The sequence below is a fragment of the Peromyscus leucopus genome, chromosome 1 (assembly GCF_004664715.2).
Source record: "Peromyscus leucopus breed LL Stock chromosome 1, UCI_PerLeu_2.1, whole genome shotgun sequence".
Classification (NCBI taxonomy): Eukaryota; Metazoa; Chordata; class Mammalia; order Rodentia; family Cricetidae; genus Peromyscus; species Peromyscus leucopus.
The window spans coordinates 85,807,667-85,827,665 of record NC_051063.1 but is presented as its reverse complement, the minus strand read 5'-3'; the positions used below and the strand labels follow the sequence as shown (position 1 = coordinate 85,827,665).

General features: G+C 48.6%; 2 protein-coding genes across 6 annotated transcripts in view; one reads left to right on the top strand and one right to left on the bottom strand.

Moving 5' to 3' along the window:
- Nucleotides 1-2,675: 2,675 nt before the first annotated feature.
- Knop1 (lysine rich nucleolar protein 1) lies at nt 2,676-18,476 on the bottom strand. Of its 4 annotated transcripts, none has more exons than XM_037211090.1 (6): nt 18,316-18,476; nt 14,016-14,941; nt 11,991-12,059; nt 8,665-8,694; nt 6,581-6,658; nt 2,676-3,362 (listed from the first exon to the last, which is right to left on the bottom strand). In XM_037211090.1, the coding sequence occupies exons 1-6, from the start codon at nt 18,467-18,469 to the stop codon at nt 3,051-3,053; spliced, it is 1,569 nt and encodes a 522-aa protein (XP_037066985.1). In that variant the 5' UTR covers nt 18,470-18,476; the 3' UTR covers nt 2,676-3,050. The 4 variants fall into 4 exon arrangements, with proteins under 4 accessions (XP_037066985.1, XP_037066988.1, XP_037066991.1 ...); XM_037211093.1 differs by having other exon boundaries at nt 8,665-8,691; XM_037211096.1 differs by lacking the exon at nt 18,316-18,476 and adding an exon at nt 17,916-18,056.
- The window catches only part of Iqck (IQ motif containing K), a 121,968-nt gene continuing 120,402 nt past the window's right edge, over nt 18,434-19,999 (top strand). For both annotated transcript variants that reach the window (XM_037211119.1, XM_028867801.2), the window contains exon 1: nt 18,434-18,654. In XM_037211119.1, the coding sequence (XP_037067014.1) occupies nt 18,453-18,654 (202 nt within the window). In that variant the 5' untranslated portion in view covers nt 18,434-18,452. The remainder of the gene's footprint in view (nt 18,655-19,999) is intronic.

Genomic DNA, 19,999 nt, shown 5'->3' with positions numbered 1-19,999 from the left:
CAGTCTGAAAAACAAAAATAAAAAACCAGGTACTGGAGAATGCCTCTTGTGCTTTTGAACGAACACCAGAACCCAGAAAGCACCGTGGAATCCACCTCAAGGCTGCCTGGACAGCACCAATGTTGGCCCAGAGGATTCCCAGTGCTCCTTTGTTAACTTCAGCTTAGCCTGGCATTAGGGACACACACCCAGGGCCAGAATCCTGTTGCTGACGTGGACAGAAGCGTGGACTGGAGCAGTTTCCCTGACTCACTGACAGGCTGGCCTCTGAAAACCCATCTGCATGGGATGGCATCTACTCCCCTTAGGAAGGACATACGATGAAGAGACTTTTAGGAAATGAAAAACAGGGCCATGTCCTTAGTTCCTGGTTCTTGCCACTCTAACAAATTACATGCACAGTGGCTTCTTGTGGTTTTCAACCATCTGACAATTGTTGGTCACAACTCACTGGTCCCTCTGGGCTAGGTCAAGGTCAACAAAATTAAGTTCCTTTGTGGGTGCTCTGGCAGAAGTGCTGCAGAGCTTCTAAAGGCTGCTCATCTTCCTGGCTTGTGGCCTTTTCCTTCCCAAGTGGGTGTCTGTGGCTTCCAAGTCTCTTCCACACTGACTCTTCTGCCACTTTCTGGTTAAGGAATTTTGTGAAGTGCGTACTCAGGTAATCCAGGATCTTATTTCAAATTCATCTGACTAGCAACCTTAATTCCCTTCTGCCAAAAGGGTGAGGGTGCAGAGTGTTCTGCCTGCCACAACCTTAGTATGAGGCTTGCAGAGCTGAGTGCATCCCCTCCTCTAGGGGACAACTGTGTAGTCGGGAGATACTTTTGACAGGTCAGTCAGGGTGTAAAAAGGTAGCCTCAGGGGAAGGCCTCATGGACCCAAGTAGAGACTGCACAGAAATCAGCTCAAGAACAAAGTGGTAGGAACCAGGAGATTTTGAGTGTCTGTGGACAAGGATATTGCTATAGAGTAACAGTAAGTGGTGAGAAGCTGAGACGAGGCTGGACTCCTCGAGGAGGCCCTACAGCCTTCCTTGCTTACAGACTCCAATTCTTGTTCACAGAGAAGGGTGAGCAAATGGAGCACCTCAGCCAGTGCCGAGACACCAAGCTACAAGTTCAAGTCCTTCAGCACTGAGACATGTGGCAGGGAAGGGAAAGATCTGGCCCTCACATTTTGATGAGTTGCCAAGGTGTGCATGGCATGAGACGGCAATCCATCTATCCTCTCCCACCCAAAAGATGGCCATGTGCAAGTTTTTGATGAGCTAAGGCATGCTCAAACTGGAGTGTGACCTCTTGGGAACATGAACTACTGGAGTCACACAGCTAGTTCCCAGTGCTGGTTGATCAAGGCCAGAAGAAATTTATCTAAAGCAGCGGTTCTCAAACTTTGTCATGCTGTGACCCTTCAGTACAGTTCCTCATGTTGTGCTGACCCCCAACCACAGTTACTTTGCTGCTACTTCATAACTGTAAATTTGCTGTTATGAACTGTAAACGTAAATATCTGATATGAGAGGCATGTAGGGGTCATGACCGACAGATTGAGAAACACTGGTCTAGAGGTTGATTCAAATTTGGAATTCTGCCCCCTGAGAATGAAGGTAGCCACTTTTTTGTATCTTGAGGTTACATCTATGAAAGACTGAGGGAAGTGGCTAGTCTTTGCTAGCAGACATATCTGTAGGATGTGACATGGCCCATGCCGACGGGCGGGACAGGGTGGAGTAGAGGCAGCTGCTTCAGGCAGTCTCACCATTGCTGCCCATGTGGTAGCACTGAACACCTCATCCTCTCCCTGGCTGGCCTGAGGGGCATCTCCCTTACCAAAGGGGCCGATACAGGAACAACCACACCGAACTGAATGAAGCCATAAAAGGTTTCCTAAGGGGCTGCTGGAAGTTTCTTTGGCCGTAAAAAGGGCTTTATCCCAACTCTGAAATACTATGGGGCATTTGCAGCCTGGAATCGTTTCTGCCATATTCCCACCAGCTCAATTACATAAACGCTGAGGATGGAGCCGGAAGAATGAATGTCCTGGATGAGTACAGCATCAATCCCTCTACTCCCCAAACCCGTGGCTAGACCAGGGAGATCAGGCCTGCAATGGGATGTCTGTGTGAGGTGCCAGGCCAAGAGATAGGAAGACGTCCTTATGTGAGCCTCAATGCCAGACTGCCGAAAGGTAGAAGAAAAAGTCAGGTCACGTAGATCTCTGAACCTGAAGCTCCCTGAAGACTGCTGTGTGGCTCAGGGTGAGGATGGTGCCCACAGCAGATGAAGCACCTTCTTCTCCATTCTTCCTTACATTTGACTTCACACAAGATGTCCAAGGTTGTCTGTCCCGTGAACACAATGCTGACTCTGCCAGGGTCCACATGCAGGATTCCCTGCTGTTCAATGCCCTGTCTGAGGTCCAGTCAATGCACAGGCCCGTCAGGTCCAAGCACAGCACTCCGAAGGAAGGACGACACAGGAAAGCAGCCAACGCAGACGTGTATCTCCCACAGAGGAGAAGCTCGGCCGCATCTGCCTGGTGCACCTCCCTGGCCTCCTGATGAGGACAAAAGGAAACAAACTTCTTGGTCCCCATGGAAGACACAGCACAACGCTTGCTTTCTCCATTCACTGATCATTGGTGATACTGGGTGATGTACTCTTGGTGGCACTTAATGGAAGGTGACGCTGGGCAATTTTATTACTTTATCCCTGAACTTAACTTTCGGCATCTAGAAGACGGAGAGGAGAATAGCACCCATTCCATAATTAGGTTTAAAGACATCAATGCAGGAAAACTTTAGTCAGGGCCCTGCATATGTCAACAACGGCTAGCTACTATTACTTAAAACACTTTCACCCAAAGAGATGGAAGGTTTAATATAGAAAATACGAGGTTTTAGCCACTGGTACTGGCTCCTGACACACAAGCAGCTTCCACCTGCTTGTCCAAAACTCATCGTGGGTGGTCCTCAATTATCTGCAGGTGATTAATTCAGACCAACTTGGCAGATGCAAAACTGATCAAGAACAGGAACAGAACAATAAAATTTAATCTTGCAACTTGATAGACTTGGAGGCGTTCCGGTCAATGTAGAAGACCTTGCGGGCCTCAGAGGAGAAGCCCAGGCCAGTCCCACGATTGTACTTCCAGCTCATGGCCCGGTCATAGTCCCGCTGGAGATTCTGCTGGAGTGTGTCTGAAGACTTCTTGTCCAGGGCCATGTTGGACCTGCTAGACATGCTGGGAGGGCGGCTGAATGATGGGGAAAGATGCTTAAAGCCACCCATAAGCTTCAGGAATTTCAGCTTCTGTTCTTCGTTTTCAAAGCCAGCAGTGTCCCACTGGCCAAACTGGGTTCCCTGAGTGGAGAGTAAAAGGCTGTCATTGCCCTTGAAGACAAATGCTTCCCTCACCCTCAGCCAAGCAACGGACTGCTTCGTCCATCCTAGTGAGCCCTAAAGCTTAACGGCAGTGATATGTCAAGATGACTCCCAACTAGAGAACGACAAGCCTGAGAGCCCACCATTGGCTTCCAACAAGTGCATCACTGCACAGCAAGTTAAATTTGAGCTCTACTCTTTCTCCCAACACAGGGTGACAGTGAGAAACTTCATCTCACTTCATGGGTCACTCACCATACCGTAAAACACAAACACACCTCACCTGACTTTGTAATACATCTCAACTTTTCCACAGTCCAACTTGTGTTTTATTTTGTGTGTGTTCATACACAATGTATTGCACACACATGTGGAGGTCAGAGGACAATTTCAGGGGTTGGGCCTTGTCTTCCACCTTTTTTGAGACAAGCTCTCCATTGATTTTTCTGCTGCATATGATTAGCTGGCCATGAGCTTCCAGAGATCCTCCTTTATAGCCTGTGCTGTATAGCCTGTGTGATCTCTGATTTTAAGTATCCATTCTGAGAGGGAACCTTATTAAGACCCAGGAAGTAAACAACTCACAAGTCTGAGGCAGTTCCTGGAATTTAGCAGATCACAAGGCCCCTTCCTTCTCAGGGTTACATAAGCAGGAAGGACTGCATGCAGACCATTTGAGCAGCCTGTAAGTTGTATAGAGTGCTCCAGAGTTTCAGCTTTCATGAGCTGTCACTCATGACGAGGTGGACTTTTGGTAATGCAGCTGCCCTTCAGTTATTCATACTCTTCTAAGTAACCCCCCACCCACACTCCTGTAACCCCAATAAACTAATTTACTCAGCAAGTTTGACTTTGGTGGTATCATTACTTTGGTCTGACATTGGTTCCCTATCCGGGGTAAGTAGATGTTTGGTTGTACCTCCACAGATCAGTGTCATATAACAGACTCCTAGCACCTCATAGGAGGGCAGGGATCACAGACACTTGTGCTGTGTGTCTGGCTTTCCTGGGGCTTCTGGGGACTCAAACTCAGGTCCTCATGCTTGCTTGAGTGGCAAGTACTTCAGCCACCGAGCCACCTCCCTCACCCTTTCCCTCACCTTCTCGTAGCATAGAGCACATCACCCCCCTCCCCTCAGTCTCAACATAACAAGCTGCCCACAACCCAGCACTCACCAGCCCGGTACTCCAGACAAGAGTGGGGTCAGGAAACAGAGGTGCTACATTATCACCAGTATACGGATGCCCCTTGTGCTAGGAAATGTGAGCGCGCTCCAAGACCCACTCCACCTCAGGTCTGTAAGACTGGCAGGTAGCCCAGGTCTCCAAGACTGTGATGTTGAAGTTCTACAGCTTAGGATGAAGCCCCAACCACTCTCCCTAAGCCTCAAAGTCCTCCTCTCATGGGCTAAACCTTCACATAGCATCAGAGAAAACTGAGTCAGATCTCATGCCAAAGCCCCAGCATACAATTTTCAGCACACCCTAGGTCCACAGTGCACTACTTCTCACCACCTGACGGCTGGCCTCCACAGGACCTGGGAACTACCTGAGAGCCAAATGCCAGCCTAGCACTCATTTCTGGTCAGTGGTGGGGGAACAATCAGAAGAGATATCACTACAGCTGTCCTAGATGAACTGGTGACACCCTCTTGGCCTCATGTGACCCACATAAGTGTGGCTTCCTAGGCTGCAGTGTCTAAGGCAGATGCTGCCTGTGACACCAATTAGATCTAAGCCCACAGCCAAGGGCTGACTGGGCCTGGCAAGCTGGCCTTCTAGGGCTGCTGGTCCTGCCAGTCTGGAATCCCCACCAAGGCAATGGAATTTCCACAAGCAGGTGACCAAGGTCCTGAGGCAGGAGGATTAGGAGTTCAAGTTCATACTTTCCTACATAGTGAGTATGAGAGGCTACATGAGACCTATCTAAACAAAAAAACCTACTCACCCACCCCCGGGGGCCATAATAGGAGCTCCATTTCACAGGAATGGAACCTAAGGTTCTCCAAGAAGACACTAGAGAGTGGCAGTCAGTATTGGCCTCAGGCCTTCCATCCAAATCGTGCTGTCTGTTAAACAGGAAGCTAAGGACAGAGCAGGCAGACTGCCTCCCCCAGCCCCAGGATTCACTAAATCCCCTCAACGAATCCATGGCCACATCTCCCAAACATAATACAAACCTTTCTGTTCTACCTCCTATTGCCTTTCTCATACCTACCCTCTAGAGTGGCTCCCCCGGGTCACTGCCCAGTAGAAACCGCCCCATGGTCCAGGAGTTGACTGGTATGACACTTGAGCTAGTTCCTGCTATCCTGTTACCAGTCTGAGTCCACTCCCACTTCTGGGTGCACTTGCCACTGCCCTGCATGCTAAGGACTGGTACCACCACACTCGGGTCTTAGGACAAGTATCACCTGCCCTGAGAAGCCTTACTTCTAATCATCTAGTACAGCATACCACTTCCCACACTCACCTCCTCCAGGCCCTAGACCAGTGATTCTCAACCTTCCTAATGCTGCAGCCTTTTAATACAGTTCTTCATGTTGTGGTGATCCCAACCATAAGATTATTTTTGTTGCTACCCCATAACTGTAATTTTGCTACTGTTATGAACTGTAATAAAAATCTCTGTGTTTTCCCGATGGTCTTAGGTGACCACTGTGAAAGGGTCGTTTGACCCCCCAAGAGGCTGTCATCCACAGATTGACAACGACTACACTAGACAGACTATGATGATGAGGGTCCTGTGAACCTCCACACCTAGCACAGTGCCAGCACAGGGTGGACGCCACCTAGGGGCTGAGGTTAGGCAGCTGACTGAAGGCAGAGAGGTGGTGCTATGGTCAGGCCCAACAACCTATGTGGCCAAGTCCATGACCCTCATATCCTCTCCGACCTGGCCTACCTTCTCAGAGAGGGTCTTAAAGTTCTGAAGTCTTAGGAGGCCTGATGCCCCCACTTCCACACCTCCTGCATGCTCCTAGCAGCCCTCCATCAGCACTTCTCACAGATTAATCTGCAGGTCACCCCACATCCACAACAGGACATGAAGTCTAGGTGGCACATCTCAGTGGCCAGCTCCCTAGCAGGGAGACCAGCACCCCTTTAGAAGAAGCAAAGTTGGCTCAGACCAGCTCTGTGCCTGAGCAGCTGGGCACCTTAGGCTCTGGATGTCAAGCCCACCACAGCAAACCCACCGTCCACTTCTTGGGTTCTGAAGCCTCTGTCTTGCCCGACTCACGATCAATCTCTTCTTGCAAGGCCTTCCGCCTCACCTATGCAAGGACGAAAGAAGAGGGCGATGAGACCCAGAATCTTAACGCTGCACAGAGGTGGGGCTAGGGGTGTGGGGTGTCAGATCAAGACCTTCATTCCGCTACCAAGCACACAGGACACTCTGGTTTAATAGTTGGTCCCTGGCCTGAAACATTTGGGCACAATTTCTTGAGAAGTACTTTTCTTGTAATAGGATCATCCACCTTTACCAGAACCTTCTAGAACAGTGGTATGTTTTGAAACTTTTCCACACTGCAATGCCAAGGCCCTGTCTTGCGCAGTGTGTAGTGCAGTAAACTTCCACGAGGTAGACAGAAGCTGGAATCCCAGCAATACTGCTGACCAACTATGCAGCTTTGCAAAACTCACCTAATCTTTCTGATCACTGGATTATTCATCTGCAGAAGCTGAGAAGCTCAGGAAGCTTGTGGTTGGGAAATAAGCAGAAGCATCTCTAGCAGTGTGCTGGGCACTCTTGGGCTAGGCCAGCTCAGGGCCTCTGCTGGCACCCCAGGGCTTCTGCTTCCTTCCCAAGGATTTAGGTGTAACTCTGTTTGTTTGGGGTTTTTTTTTTTGTTGTTGTTGTTGTTGTTTTGAGGCAAGGTTTCTCTGTGTAGCTTTGGAGCCTGTCCTGGAACTAGCTCTGTCGACCAGGCTGGCCTCCAACTCACAGAGATCCACCTGGCTCTGCCTTCCAAGGGCTGGGATTAAAGGCGTGCGCCACCACTGCCCTAGGTGTAACTTTGATTACTCTCCAGGACTTTGAAATGAGGGGACCCTTCATACAAGTCAAAACAAAAAATCTATAACAGCTGTGGTAGAGGGAAAAAGCAGGGGTGAGGGTAGCAGGTGAGTATTCAACAAGACAGAGCAGTGAGTGGACAGAACTACACACACTGCATGACTCCCCTGTCTCAGTCACACACAGAGCAAGAGAAACCACAAGTGCCAGGAGGAGCTCACTTACGACAGTGAAGGAGGATTCCAGCTGTTTTTCCTCTCAGATGTCTTATCTTCCCATGTTACACACAACCAACTTTTAATATTTATGGGGAAAACAAGAAGAGACTCAAGGGCCACCCTGACAAGCCTCAGGGACTACATTTAGTTGGCACAGAGAACTACAAAGCCAAGAGCTCTGCACAGTGCTGGATGGCTGGGGCTGCCTGCCCAGCATTTGGCTGTCTTAGGGGACTAAGGAGACCCCAACGCAGCCAAGAGACAGGGCCTGGGAGAATTGAGGCCCCATGGTCGGCCCCTCTGCATGGTGTCCTGGGCTACTAAAGTATCGCCGGCCCTGGAGGTTAGGAGCTACATGGAGGCCAGCGGTCTAGACCTGCCCTGGAGGTCAGCGGTCTAGGCCTGCCCTGGAGGCCAGCGGTCTAGGCCTGCCCTGGAGGCCAGTGGTCTAGGCCTGCCCTGGAGGTCAGCGGTCTAGGCCTGGCCTGGAGGTCAGCGGTCTAGGCCTGCCCTGGAGGTCAGTGGTCTAGGCCTGCCCTAGGGAGAGGCTCTGGCAGCATCACTCCTCTGGTCCTCCCCTTAGCCACAGCATGCATCTCTCTCCGCCAAGTGCAGTTCCCCGACACCCACAGCACTACAGCAGGTTTGGCATATCACCACCTCTTTTGGGTGGCTCTCCTTAGACCCTACCCACTTCTAAACACAGCCTCCATCTTCCTTTCTCTCCTAAGGTGGAGATGAGGACCTGTGAGGCAGGATTATCTGATCTGTCACAGTGCTGCCTCAGCAGGCACCATGGGGACCAGCTGCCATCTATGGTGGTATTTTATTTGTACTGAAATGTGATTTTAATTGTATGTTAATAAATAAAGTTGCCCGGCTAGCTCAGTCGGTAGAGCATGAGACTCTTAATCTCAGGGTCGTGGGTTTGAGCCCCACGTTGAGTGCCAAATGTAGATGTAACCAACCGTCTTATTAAATAAGAAACACAGAAACGATGTAAAGAAGAAAGCCAAGAGGTCAGAGCTCAGAGCTAAAACCTTACCCTTCCTCCTGCGGTGGAAGCCATCTTCTGCTATGGGACAGGACAAAAGCCAAATTAATTAAGGGACTATTCTATTACTAATCTCAACTCTTTGATTCTATTCTGATTCTTTAAACTTTTCTTAAAGTATGAATTATATATAAAAATTTACAAGATAAATATATATATAGATATATATGCATTTTAAACTTTGTTAAGATATGAATGGTCATATAGAGTACTAAATAATTCTAGAAAAAAGGCTTCAATTAGCTGCATATATATGTCTTTGTGTTCGAGTCTCTTATCAGTTTTCTGTAGGAAATCACAGCCAGGCCTAACATCAGCTGAAGTCTCCAGGAAGAATATGGGGCCCCACAACAACAACAATTCCACGTGGACAATAATAATATCACTAAGCTGACAAACATCATCTACAGATTAACTTTGAACTACAAGGTAGGTCCTCAGAGCAATTTTGAGATGACTAGCTGAGATGATCTAGTCTCAAAGACTACTTGAATAAGGACTTGAGATAAACCCTGAACTTTGGCATTATACACAGACTGGATAATGAAGGATATAGTTACCTTTCCTAGAATTTGACAATTAACCTAAAATTTTTCTTTCAGGATAAAGATAACTTCGCCCATACCCAGCAGGAAGCAATTTTAAGACTACGACGCCCACATTCCCAAAGAGGTGATGTGGGGCAGGTGGTTTTTTGGTCTTTTTAATGGATTTTGGGTCTGGGATAATTTTCATTGTTTAGAGGGGCTGGTTACAAGTTGTTGTCAAGGGTTAGGAAATAGGCTAAGCAAAGGAGATTAGATTTAAGGTTCTTGTTTTTTTTAAAAAAAAAAAAAAAGAAAGAAAGAAAGAAAGAAAAGAAAAAGACAATTACTAGTTTTAAATACTTTACATTGGATTGGATTGTTTTATATTGTATACAAATTTGAAATTGATATTGTTAGAAAATGCTATATGTATATTTCTAATTGTATTTTATACCATTCATTTAACAATATAAAGCAATTTTCTGATCCTTGAATGTTATTATTACCAACTATTAGGATATAAAGAAATGAAAGTTAGTAGTTAGACATTACAATAGAACTTGTAGTCATATTAGATATGTTTTAAAAATTTTAGACAGGTCATCTTCAAACCCTTCAGAGATCTACAGAATATGGCATTTAAAATGTTTTAATAACTTAGAAAATTTTTCTTTTTTGTCATGACTATGAGAAATGTCGGCTCCTGGCAGTACCAATCTACTTCAGAGAAAATATGGGCACTGAGGAAACTGCATATGGAGTTAACTTTCATTGTGGCAAAAGTTAGCCACTGGACAACAAAGTATCCTCGAATCAACAGGACAAAATGGACAGACAGAACACGAAACAAAGGACTACTGATTGTTGCCAAAACAAGTGTGGTTATGGCTTTATCAAAAGGCATCTTCTAAGGCCAAGACAATATGGCACCATCCCTGAAGTGGCCTTCGCAATCCGGAAAAGGTACAGTGCCCTTTTCTTCAAAGGCAGCTGAACAGGCAGTGGGCCAATGGCTTCTGTTGTGCAATGGAACAGCAGCTGAAACAGTTATTCTTGAAGAGTAGATTGGCATTTAATAGAGGGATGTGGAGAAGAACAGGATGCTGAGATGAAGCCATATATACACAGCCAAGAATAGACAGCTGAATTCATAAACCATCAACAATTTCCAGAATTTAAAATCCTGAATCATAATATGACACTAGTGGAATTCAGGTGTTTCTGATACACTCTTACCAAATGTGAGGTCGGACTGCTCTTACCAAATGTGAGGTCGGACTGTTGACCTTGTGTACGTCCTGCTTCACAAATGAGTCTGTGAGATACACTAAACCTATAGGCTGAAGATGATGCCCCAACACTGTGGAGAAACTTCAGGTGACTGTCCAGGAAGCTGGCTGTTTCTGTCAACTCACAAATTTTTTGGAAGTTGCTTGCATGCACTTCCTGTTTTTATTTTTGTTAGCTAATATTATTTCCTTCTTGGGTCTCTGAGTGAGTTGAAGATTAGTTAGTTATAGTTGAAGGTTAGTTAGTTATAGTTGAAGATTAATTAGGATAGAAAGTGAATTAGATACATTTTGGACTTACCAAAATAGGATAGATAATGAAATTATTTTCTCTGATTTGTCAAATACAAATGGACTAGACACTGTTTAGGTATTTATTACTTGTATATATTGTATATAGTTATTGTACTTTTGTATATAGTTTTTCTTTTGTTAGTTATAACCTTTTTCTTTTTTTCTTTTTATTAAAATAGAAAAGGGAAAATATGGTGGTATTTTATTTGTACTAAAATGTGATTTTAATTGTATGTTAATAAATAAAGTTGCCCGGGGGTCAGAGCTATTAGAGCCATAGCAAGAGCGTGGCAGTGGTGGCATACGCCTTTAATCCCAGCACTTGGTAGACAGAGCTAGGTAAGTCTCTGTGTGTTCAGGGATACAGCCAGCATTGGAGACATATGCCTTTAAGACCTGGAGGGATGTACTTACAGGCAGTGACGAGGCAGTCACATATTTGGGTTTACAACCAACGAGAAGGCCGAACAGAAAGACTGTATCAAGACAAACACACAGGAAGTAGGTCTCTTTCGGAGAGGTAGGACCACCACAGGAGGAAGGGTAAGGTTTTAGCTCTGAGCTCTGACCTCTTGGCTTTCTTCTTTACATTGGTTCTGTGTTTCTTATTTAATAAGACATCTACAGCCATCTATCTGGACTTGTGACTCCTTCCAATACACCCTCCCCTTGGTCTCCACAGCTGCCTGTAAAGACCCATGCTGACTCATAGAAGAGAAGGGTCAACAGCCAGTGAACCACAGACTAATACCAGGCCCCCACAGCTCCTCAGTCCTGCCAGGTCCTAGGGTCAAGGAATATAAAAACATCCCATCTCTACAAAGTCTAAATCCCACACAGGAATCTCTGCATGACAGAGTGGAAACTAGTCTCTAAGATATTTCTCTCTCAAGCTCCTGAGTTAGTGGAGACACCCCATGGGTGTGACTGGGTCATAGGACTCCCACCTTCCTGACACCCTGCAATGGGCTGCATGGGAGGGCCTGTCAGGACCCTCAGAAATAGTAACAGAAGCTTTGGGACTCCCAGGGCCAGAGGTGCAGGAGGGTAGGAGTCCACGTGCCCCTAGAGGTGTACCATGGAATTGGCCAAGAGGCCTTCGGAGACCCTAGTCCCTCTGAGCCCAGGAACTTGTAGCCTGATGGGTGCTGAGGGTTCCTAGGGGGAGAAAGAGGTAAGGGAGGGCACAGGACAGGCTGGGCCATACCTGATCTATGCAGGCCTCATCCATGTTGCCTTTTTTTTCCAGTACCACCTCCAGGTCTGTGTCCGACTCCTGCAGGGAAGGCAGACAGTAACTTAGGCAAGTTGTGAAGGAGCCCAGCCCCAGCAGCCCACTGAGTAAACCATATGATTGAGGAAAGATGAGAAAGCACAGCAGCACTAGCTTCTGCCACCCGGACAGAACCTCAGTCAACGAAGCTTTGCCCACTTTCCCTTTCATGCATGTCCCCAGCAAATGCGACATTAAGCTAGATGACAGCTGAAGAAGCTGGGGCTCAGAGAGGTAAAGGGACTTACAACCAGGTCACCCTGCAGCTCAGTGACAGGGCTAACTCCAACCCAGGTCTCCTGTCTCAATGGCTGGTGTGCAACTGAGTTACTCTTAGCCTGCTGATGGCCCAGGAGGGGTCTCCCCAACCATTTTTATCCAGGTTCTCGGGGTACCCTCTAATTGTAAGTCAGGCCAGGGGCAGTCCCCAGGGCACCGCAAATGACAACTGTCAACAGCTTTTGCTTCTTTCTTTAGAATGCTGTGCCTGGCCCCAGTGTCATGTAAGTGTTTATGAGATGGGAGTGGGGGGGCACTCCTTACCCCTCCTTACACTATGAGATGGGGGAAGGCACTCCTTACCCTTCCTTATACTATTACTTCTGGCCTGTGGGGCTCAGGAAACTATGTGTGCTGTCTGAAGATGTGAAGCAGAGGGGCTACCTTTCCCTGGTCTCCTTGGAGAAAGAGGTCCTAAAATTAAATGGGAACTAGCTTTAAACCTCTGGGTTCCTCTTGCCCTGAATTTTGTGTGTTACATGCATGTACTTTTTGTCGGAGGCAATTGGTGTCTTCTTCTGTCGCTGTTATCTATTGCCTTGAGATGGGGGTCTCTCAAGGGACCAGAAGCTAGCTCCTGGAATCTCCCTCCCCACGGGTGCTGAGGTCACATGCACAGACTGCCATGCATAGCTTTTAGGTGGCTACTACGGAGTTGAACTCAGGTCCCAGTGCTTACAGAGCAAGCACTCTTACTCACTAAACCATCTCCCTAGGTCTGAGTTTCTGAATAAAGAGGAGTAGTAGGGTCAGCCTGCTAGCATGCCTGATTGACCTGAGTTTACCCAGGACCCACATAGTGAAGGAGAGAATGGTCTTCCTCAAAATTGTCTTCTGACTTCCACAGATAAGCCATGTGTGGTCAAACAGAGCCTAATGCATGCAGTCAAGGCTGGGAGAATGCCAGCAATCAGAAGCCCCCTGTAGGCCCCAACATGGAGCCATCCCCATCATCCCAACCCCATCTGGGAGAGCAGATGCAGACCAGCGACATCTTCCTGATGGTCCTATCTCCCAAGATGCTCCTTAGTAAACATCCAACATCAATCACAGAGGGACTGCAGGGCAATGGCTAGCAGAGCTGGAGAAGCCAGGGCTTGCTCCCACTGAAGATGGTCATTTCCTGGACTGCCGAAACACTGGCTTTGGGAAAGGACACACAGGCATCTCCTGACACACTCAGGGGTCTCCTGAACCAGAAGTAACACTGCCTGGGTGTGAGCCCCAACTCTACTTGGTCCCAGCTGGGTAACCTCAGACAAAGTCCCTTCATCCTCCCATTATCCTTGTCTGTGAGCTGGAGAGGAGCAGGCTACGAAGCTGAGAGCTCAGAGCACCAGACACACTATGTAATCCTACAGCCTGTAGCTGCAGACACCGGGCTATCTCACACTATCAGGCTTCTGGGAGGTAGCCAGCAAGTGGAAAGAACACAAACTCTAAGACATTCCTGTAAAAAACGGACACCCATTTAGGATGGCGAAGGACACCTGTACTACTCATGATGCTGCAGGAGCCCTTGGACCCAATTTATTTGAAAATAGGTAACTCCTACCCTTTCCGACCACATCTTCTCATTCACACGCACACGCACGCACCTGGGGGGGCCACAAGTGCCCGGCCTGACATGTACACAGGCACTCATATGGCAACCCTATCCCAGGTCCCAAGGAAACCTACCTCTTCTTCCTCCTGCCCAGGGTCTTCCTTTACTTCACTCTCTTTCCTCTTCTTTTTCTTCCTTCTCATGGCCAGCCCTTCACCATCCGGCTGATCCACCTTTTTCTTGGGTTTGCCTTTCTTCCCAGAGGCCTTTGGGCTGTCTATAGGGATATAGTCCAAAGCTTCACTTCTGACTGACTTCTTACTTCCTTTCTTCAGGCCGTTCTCCATGGAGAGCTTGGAGTGGACTGGGAGGATGTCTCCCTCTTGGTGGCTCTTCTTCTTTTTCTTCTTCATGCTGTGCTCTCTGGATCTCCCCTGTTTCCTTTTCTGCCCCAAGGCTGCCTGCTCCCCGGCCTCTGCCCACTCTGAGCATGGGTGCAGAGCATCCCCAGCCTCACAGAGCCAAGGGTCCTGGGGAGGAAAGGCTTCAGTGTTCAGAACCTTTTTTTCTTTCCTGTGTTTTTTGGACTTCTTACCAGCTTTGCTTACCTTCTCAGCGTGCTTGGGGTCTAGGGAGGTCTTCAACCCCGAGCACTGGGAGGTAGCCTGTGGTAAGGACTTCCTCCTCTTCTTTTTCTTCTCTCCACTGAGGCACTCTGCTGACTGCTCACGGACCTGCCTTTTAGGGCTGCGGGACTTTTTCCGTCCTGCTCCTGTGGCCTCAGACTCCAGGCGCTCCCCCAAGTGAGCACTAGGGGACTTTTTTTTCTTCTTTCTCTTGCCCAGTGGCATCTCAGAGACCTGCCCTTCACCCACATTGTTAGAGGGGGACGTGGCCCTTGGAGGAGAGCCATCAACAAAATAATCATTACTGTTTAAGACTGAGTATTGAGTCTCTGGATCTGTGACCTCTGCAGCCACCTTCTTTTTCTTCTTCTTCTTTTTCTTCTTCTCTGGGAGCTGGGGGCCCAGGTCTACTTTCTGAGTCTTGGTAACCATTCCTGAGGAGAAAAACAGAAATAATGCAAATTTATCATTTTACCCAGTTGCAGGCTGTGGTCCTGAAGTTCTTCGCTGTTTCTATGAGTGGGCAGTTTGACATGGGGGCGTGGGGGCGGGAGGGAGATGGGGAAACAACTCCCATTCACTGGGAGCAAGAGGAAAGACCCTCAAATGGCAGGAGTGTAAATCCAGATGGGCCTTCGTTCAAACCCAAACTACTCACTCAACTTGACTCTGATCATCTAATCTCTCTGAATGTCAGTTGCCTTTTCTGGGAGGAAATAACCCATCCATTCTTGAAGAGGTGCTGGAGAACCTGCAGAAAAGGCTTTGAGCACTGTTGAGACCTTGTCTACCATATTCCTGAAATCCCCCAACCCCAACCTAAATTCAACAGATACTTATCAAGTGCTTACCCAGGCCCACAATGCAGGCTGTGATCAAGCTGTTGGCTGGCCCCCTACTTTCCCTTCTCCCAGACGAAGCAGAGAGAAATTCCAAGCAGCCGTCCTCACTGACTACCACCAGAGCCAATGAAGTGCCACAGTTAAGTCAACCCCTTCCTCTGACTCATATAAATAGCACTCCTACACTAGGTAGGAATGAACCCCCCTGTCTACCAACTTTTACCATCCCAAGCTACCAAAACAATGTGGCACAGTAGACAAGCCTCAGCCTGGACTCCACACTCTTGGGCCAAATGCAAACACTGGTATTCTTTTCCTTGCCTCCTACCATTGGCTTCTCTGGACCCCAGTGTTACCAATCCATATAAAGGCTGAACCAAAAGGTATTCAACTGGGGGAGGCCTCAGTCTGCAAGCCTGTTTCACTCTCTTCAACTTCAACATGACTGTGAAGAACTAATGAGTGGCAATAACACTTAGAAACCTTGATTACTAGCCAGGCGGTGGTGGCCCACGCCTTCAATCCCAGCACTCAGGAGGTGGAGCCAAGCAGATCTCTGTGAGTTTGAGGCCAGCCTGGTCTATAGAGCGAGACCCAGGACAGGCTCCAAAGCTACACAGAGAAACCTTGTCTCGGGGGAGAAAAAAAAAAAAAAAAGAAGAAGAAGAAACCTTGATTACCTAGCTTTCCTCAGGAAAATAGAAATACTCATGACAAGCGGCTGCAGGACTCAATATATGGTTTTCACTACAGTCACCAGGCTGGTTCGTGCTACTCCCTGGACTAGAGGGAATCTAGAGACAAAACACCAGAGGCTTCTGGGGTAGGCAGGGGGAAGGTTGGAAATTAGGAGGCCAGGAGCAACTTCATCCTGCAGCACTCCTTGGCTTTGAGCTCACAGGGTCCACACAGGACTCAGGTCATTCCTGGCAGCTTCAAAGATCTAGGCCAAGCCTGAGCTTGTTCAAGTTCATTCACACCTTGCTCTAGGGTTACATGGACATTTCTGGTAATATCTAAATCCATGCACCCATTCTTATCTACCCTATTGCCTGATGTATTCCTGGAGCTGCTCAGTGCCTGGCCCATAGCACGTTGTCAACACTTACTACAGGACTACTAATGATTCAGAGATGAATGAGATAAACAGCAGTCATCAAAAGGCAAGTAGATAGGGAAAAGACACCTAGGAAGATGACACAGGGGATAGGAGGAAGGGTAGGCCACACATGATGGCATGATTTCCGAGCTTGGAAAAATCACAAGTTAGAAGCCAGCTTGGTCTACATATTGAGTGCCAGGCCAGTCAGGGGTACACAGGAAGCTAGCTCAACCCTCCTTCCTCCCAGCAAGGACCAAAAGAAGCAAGACTGTTAAGTTCAGGACTGGGAAGTCACACAACATGCTTGTCTGTTAGGGCTTCTACTGCTGTGGTAGAACACACGACCAACAGCAACTTGCAGAGAGGATTTAGTTCCTCTTACTCTTTCAGGTTACAGTCCATCACTGAGGGAAGCCAGGGCAGGAATCCACAGCAGGAACCAAAGGAAAGAAGTGAGGCAGATGCCATGGGGGACGCTGCTTACTGGTTTGCTTCTCATGGCTAACTCACCTTGCTCTCTCAGACAACTCAAAACCACCTCTGGGGGTGGGGGGGTGGGGGGAGGCATTACCAACAAGTGGGCTGGGCCCTCCCACATCAATCATTAATCAAGAAAATGCCCCAAGAATTGCCTACAGACCAATCTTACAGAGGCATTTTCTCAACTGGGAGTTCCTCTTCCCAAATGACTCTAGCCTGTGTCAGGTTGACATACAACTAACCAACACACCGTGTCCAGTTGTCAAGAAAATGTTTGAACGTGGTTTTCTAGTTTGAGCAATAGAAGGATGGTGATGCCAACCTTTTAGACAAAAGTTGACAGTGATTGGACAGCTGGGTGAAACCAGCTGCCTTGGACAGATGCCTTGCTACACCCACTGAACAGGTGTCCGTACAGGTCTGAGGCAAAGGTGTGACTCTGACCAACATGGATGACATAAATAAGACTACAGGGATGGTACTTAAGCAGGGAACAGACTGGGCCTCAAGGCATACCCGAGGAAGGGGACTCACAAAAGAGAGGAAGATACAAAGCCCCGGGCGTTGGTGGCGCACGCCTTTAATCCCAGCACTCGGGAGGCAGAGGCAGGCGGATCTCTGTGAGTTCGAGGCCAGGAAAGGCGCAAAGCTACACAGAGAAACCCTGTCTCGAAAAAGCAAAAAAAAAAAAAAAAAACAACAACAACAACAACAAAGCCCCTAGAGGGTGGTGTCAGGTAAGACCAGGATGCTACAAGATTGGGGGGAGTGGTCAAGAGAGGTGATGGGAGTAAGAAAAGTCCCAGGAGTCAGCTTAACAAACTTTCCGGTTCTGCCACTCAGCACTCTGTAACACCCTCCTTTACTGCCCTGGAACTGTACAGGTTTCCACTCTCATCAGAGGAAACGAACCTACACTGCATCACCTAGAAACACACGCTTTCTTCAAAAGCGCTTTATTTTTCAGATAAAGTTTGGCTATACCGTCCGGGCTGGTCTGCAACTCGTGATCCTCCTGCCTCGGCATCCCGCGTGCTGCAATTACAGATGTGGGCCCGTACGCCCTGTCTTAAAGCGCTTTTAAATTCCCGCGGAGGCCTCAGACAGAGTTGGTGTGACCCCAAAAACTCATAGGCCTCGGAGACGTTAAATCACCAGGTCAGCAAGGGGCAGAACACGGATTCGAACCCAGAGGAGCGTGTGCTGTCCTCACCAACCGCAGGCTGCTCGCCAGGACCATCCCGGGGCCGACTTCAGGGCGGGAGGCCTTGGGGAGAAACCGAGGGCTGCGGACAGGTTTGGGGGTGGCTTTCTTTGTTCTTCCTCTCCCTCACCGTGCAGGCCCCCCTCACCGAGGCCAGCAGCCCGCTCAACCCGCACTCACCTGGTCCACCCGCGGGCCAGGCCTGCCCACGTGAGCGCCCGCGCCGCCGCGACCCGGAAGTCATCTTCGCGTTTCTGGCACGCCCCCGGGAGGGCCGTCTTCTTCCGGGTCGCGGCCTCCCGGTGCCCACGGTTGTTATGGAAACCGCGTGCATGGCGGTGGCTAGACAGGTGTCCAACCGCGGTGTGCTGCGCGAGGAGGCGGGAGGTTCCGCGGACTCGTCGGTCACTGCGCGGACGCCCGTGCCCCCAGTGTCGCCCGGGTCCCTAGAAAGGCTTGTGTCGCCCGCACAGGTCACCGAGTCGCCGGGGAAGAACCTGTGGGAGCAGATCTGCGAGGGTAGGCGGCTGCCGCTGGCCCGGCCAGGCGGGACGCGGGCGGGACCCGCGGGGACGGGCGTTCCAAGCCTCTGTGTGCCAGGCGGGTGACGCGCCCGGGCGGACTAGCCAAGACTCGGGCCCACACGCGGAGAAACCGGCTGGCGGCTGTCTGGATCCCGGTGCGACCGCAGGCAACAGGCATGCAGGAGGAACCCGAGTCAGGGAGTTGCGGAGTGTGGAGCTCTGGGGTGGAGACTGGGTCCGCCCGCAGGGCTTCAGATGGGAGTGGGCTTTGTAGTCAGGTAATTCCAGGGCAGGGAGTCAGTGGTCCATTTGGGGAGTACTTAGGTGTGGACAAATGAGTTTTGATCTCTTCTTGCCTCCAGCCTTTTCTGAACTCCCACAAACACAAGCTGGATCACTTGTTCCTTTGCAGCCCACGCACCTTGGTCGTGGGGTCCTGTAATAGTCTTACGGTGGGCATAATAATGGTACGTACGTCGTGTTGTTAGGAGCTGGAACCACGTGGCCACAGATCCTTGGTTACGGGAAGAGTTAGTTTTCCTTCATTCCTAAGCTTTCAGATCTCAAAGTCAAAGACACAGATTCATTTCTAATCATTCTCTCTGTCTTTCCCAGTCCTTTCTTCCCGTCTCCCTTTTTTTCTTTTCTCACTTTGTACTGCAGACTGGCCTCTAGCTCAGAATACTCCTGCCTCAGCCTCCCAACTACTGGAAGATTTTCATTCTTGTTACATTAACTGTCCAGTACAGTACTAATAGAACCATAACAATCTGTGCTGTTAAATGTGTTTGAGATGTGATTTGGGATTGGCAGAATTGAAGGACCAAATTTCTTACTTTACTTAATTTTAATAAATTTAAATGGCGACATAAGGCTGCTGCATTGATAGTTCCGGGTCAGTAAACGTTTATTGAATGGAAACAGTAAATTTGCTAGTGTATAAAGGGAAGAGAGATAAGTTGGAAGAAATACAGAGGAAAAGAGTTGTGGGCTCAGAGTCAGTACCCCCAAATCATCTATTTCAACCCATTAGGGCTTGAATTCCTTCTTCAGTGTAACACTTGCTCCAGAGAAAAAGGTTTCCTTTTGATATTCTTGTAAGTTCCGCCCTTAGAGTCCTTGCCTGGGGAACTAATCTACAGCAATATTTGGGAGTCTGTTGTCTTTTACCCAGAGAATTCACTTTTCCAATAGTTCTTTATAGTACAGTTTCAAACTACATTGTGTAGTTTGTTTCTTTTCTCATTGCTGTGATTAAAACACCTCACAAAAGCAACTCAAGGAAGGGTTTATTTCGACTCACAGTTTGAGGGTATAGTCTGTAGGGTGAAAAGAACCAA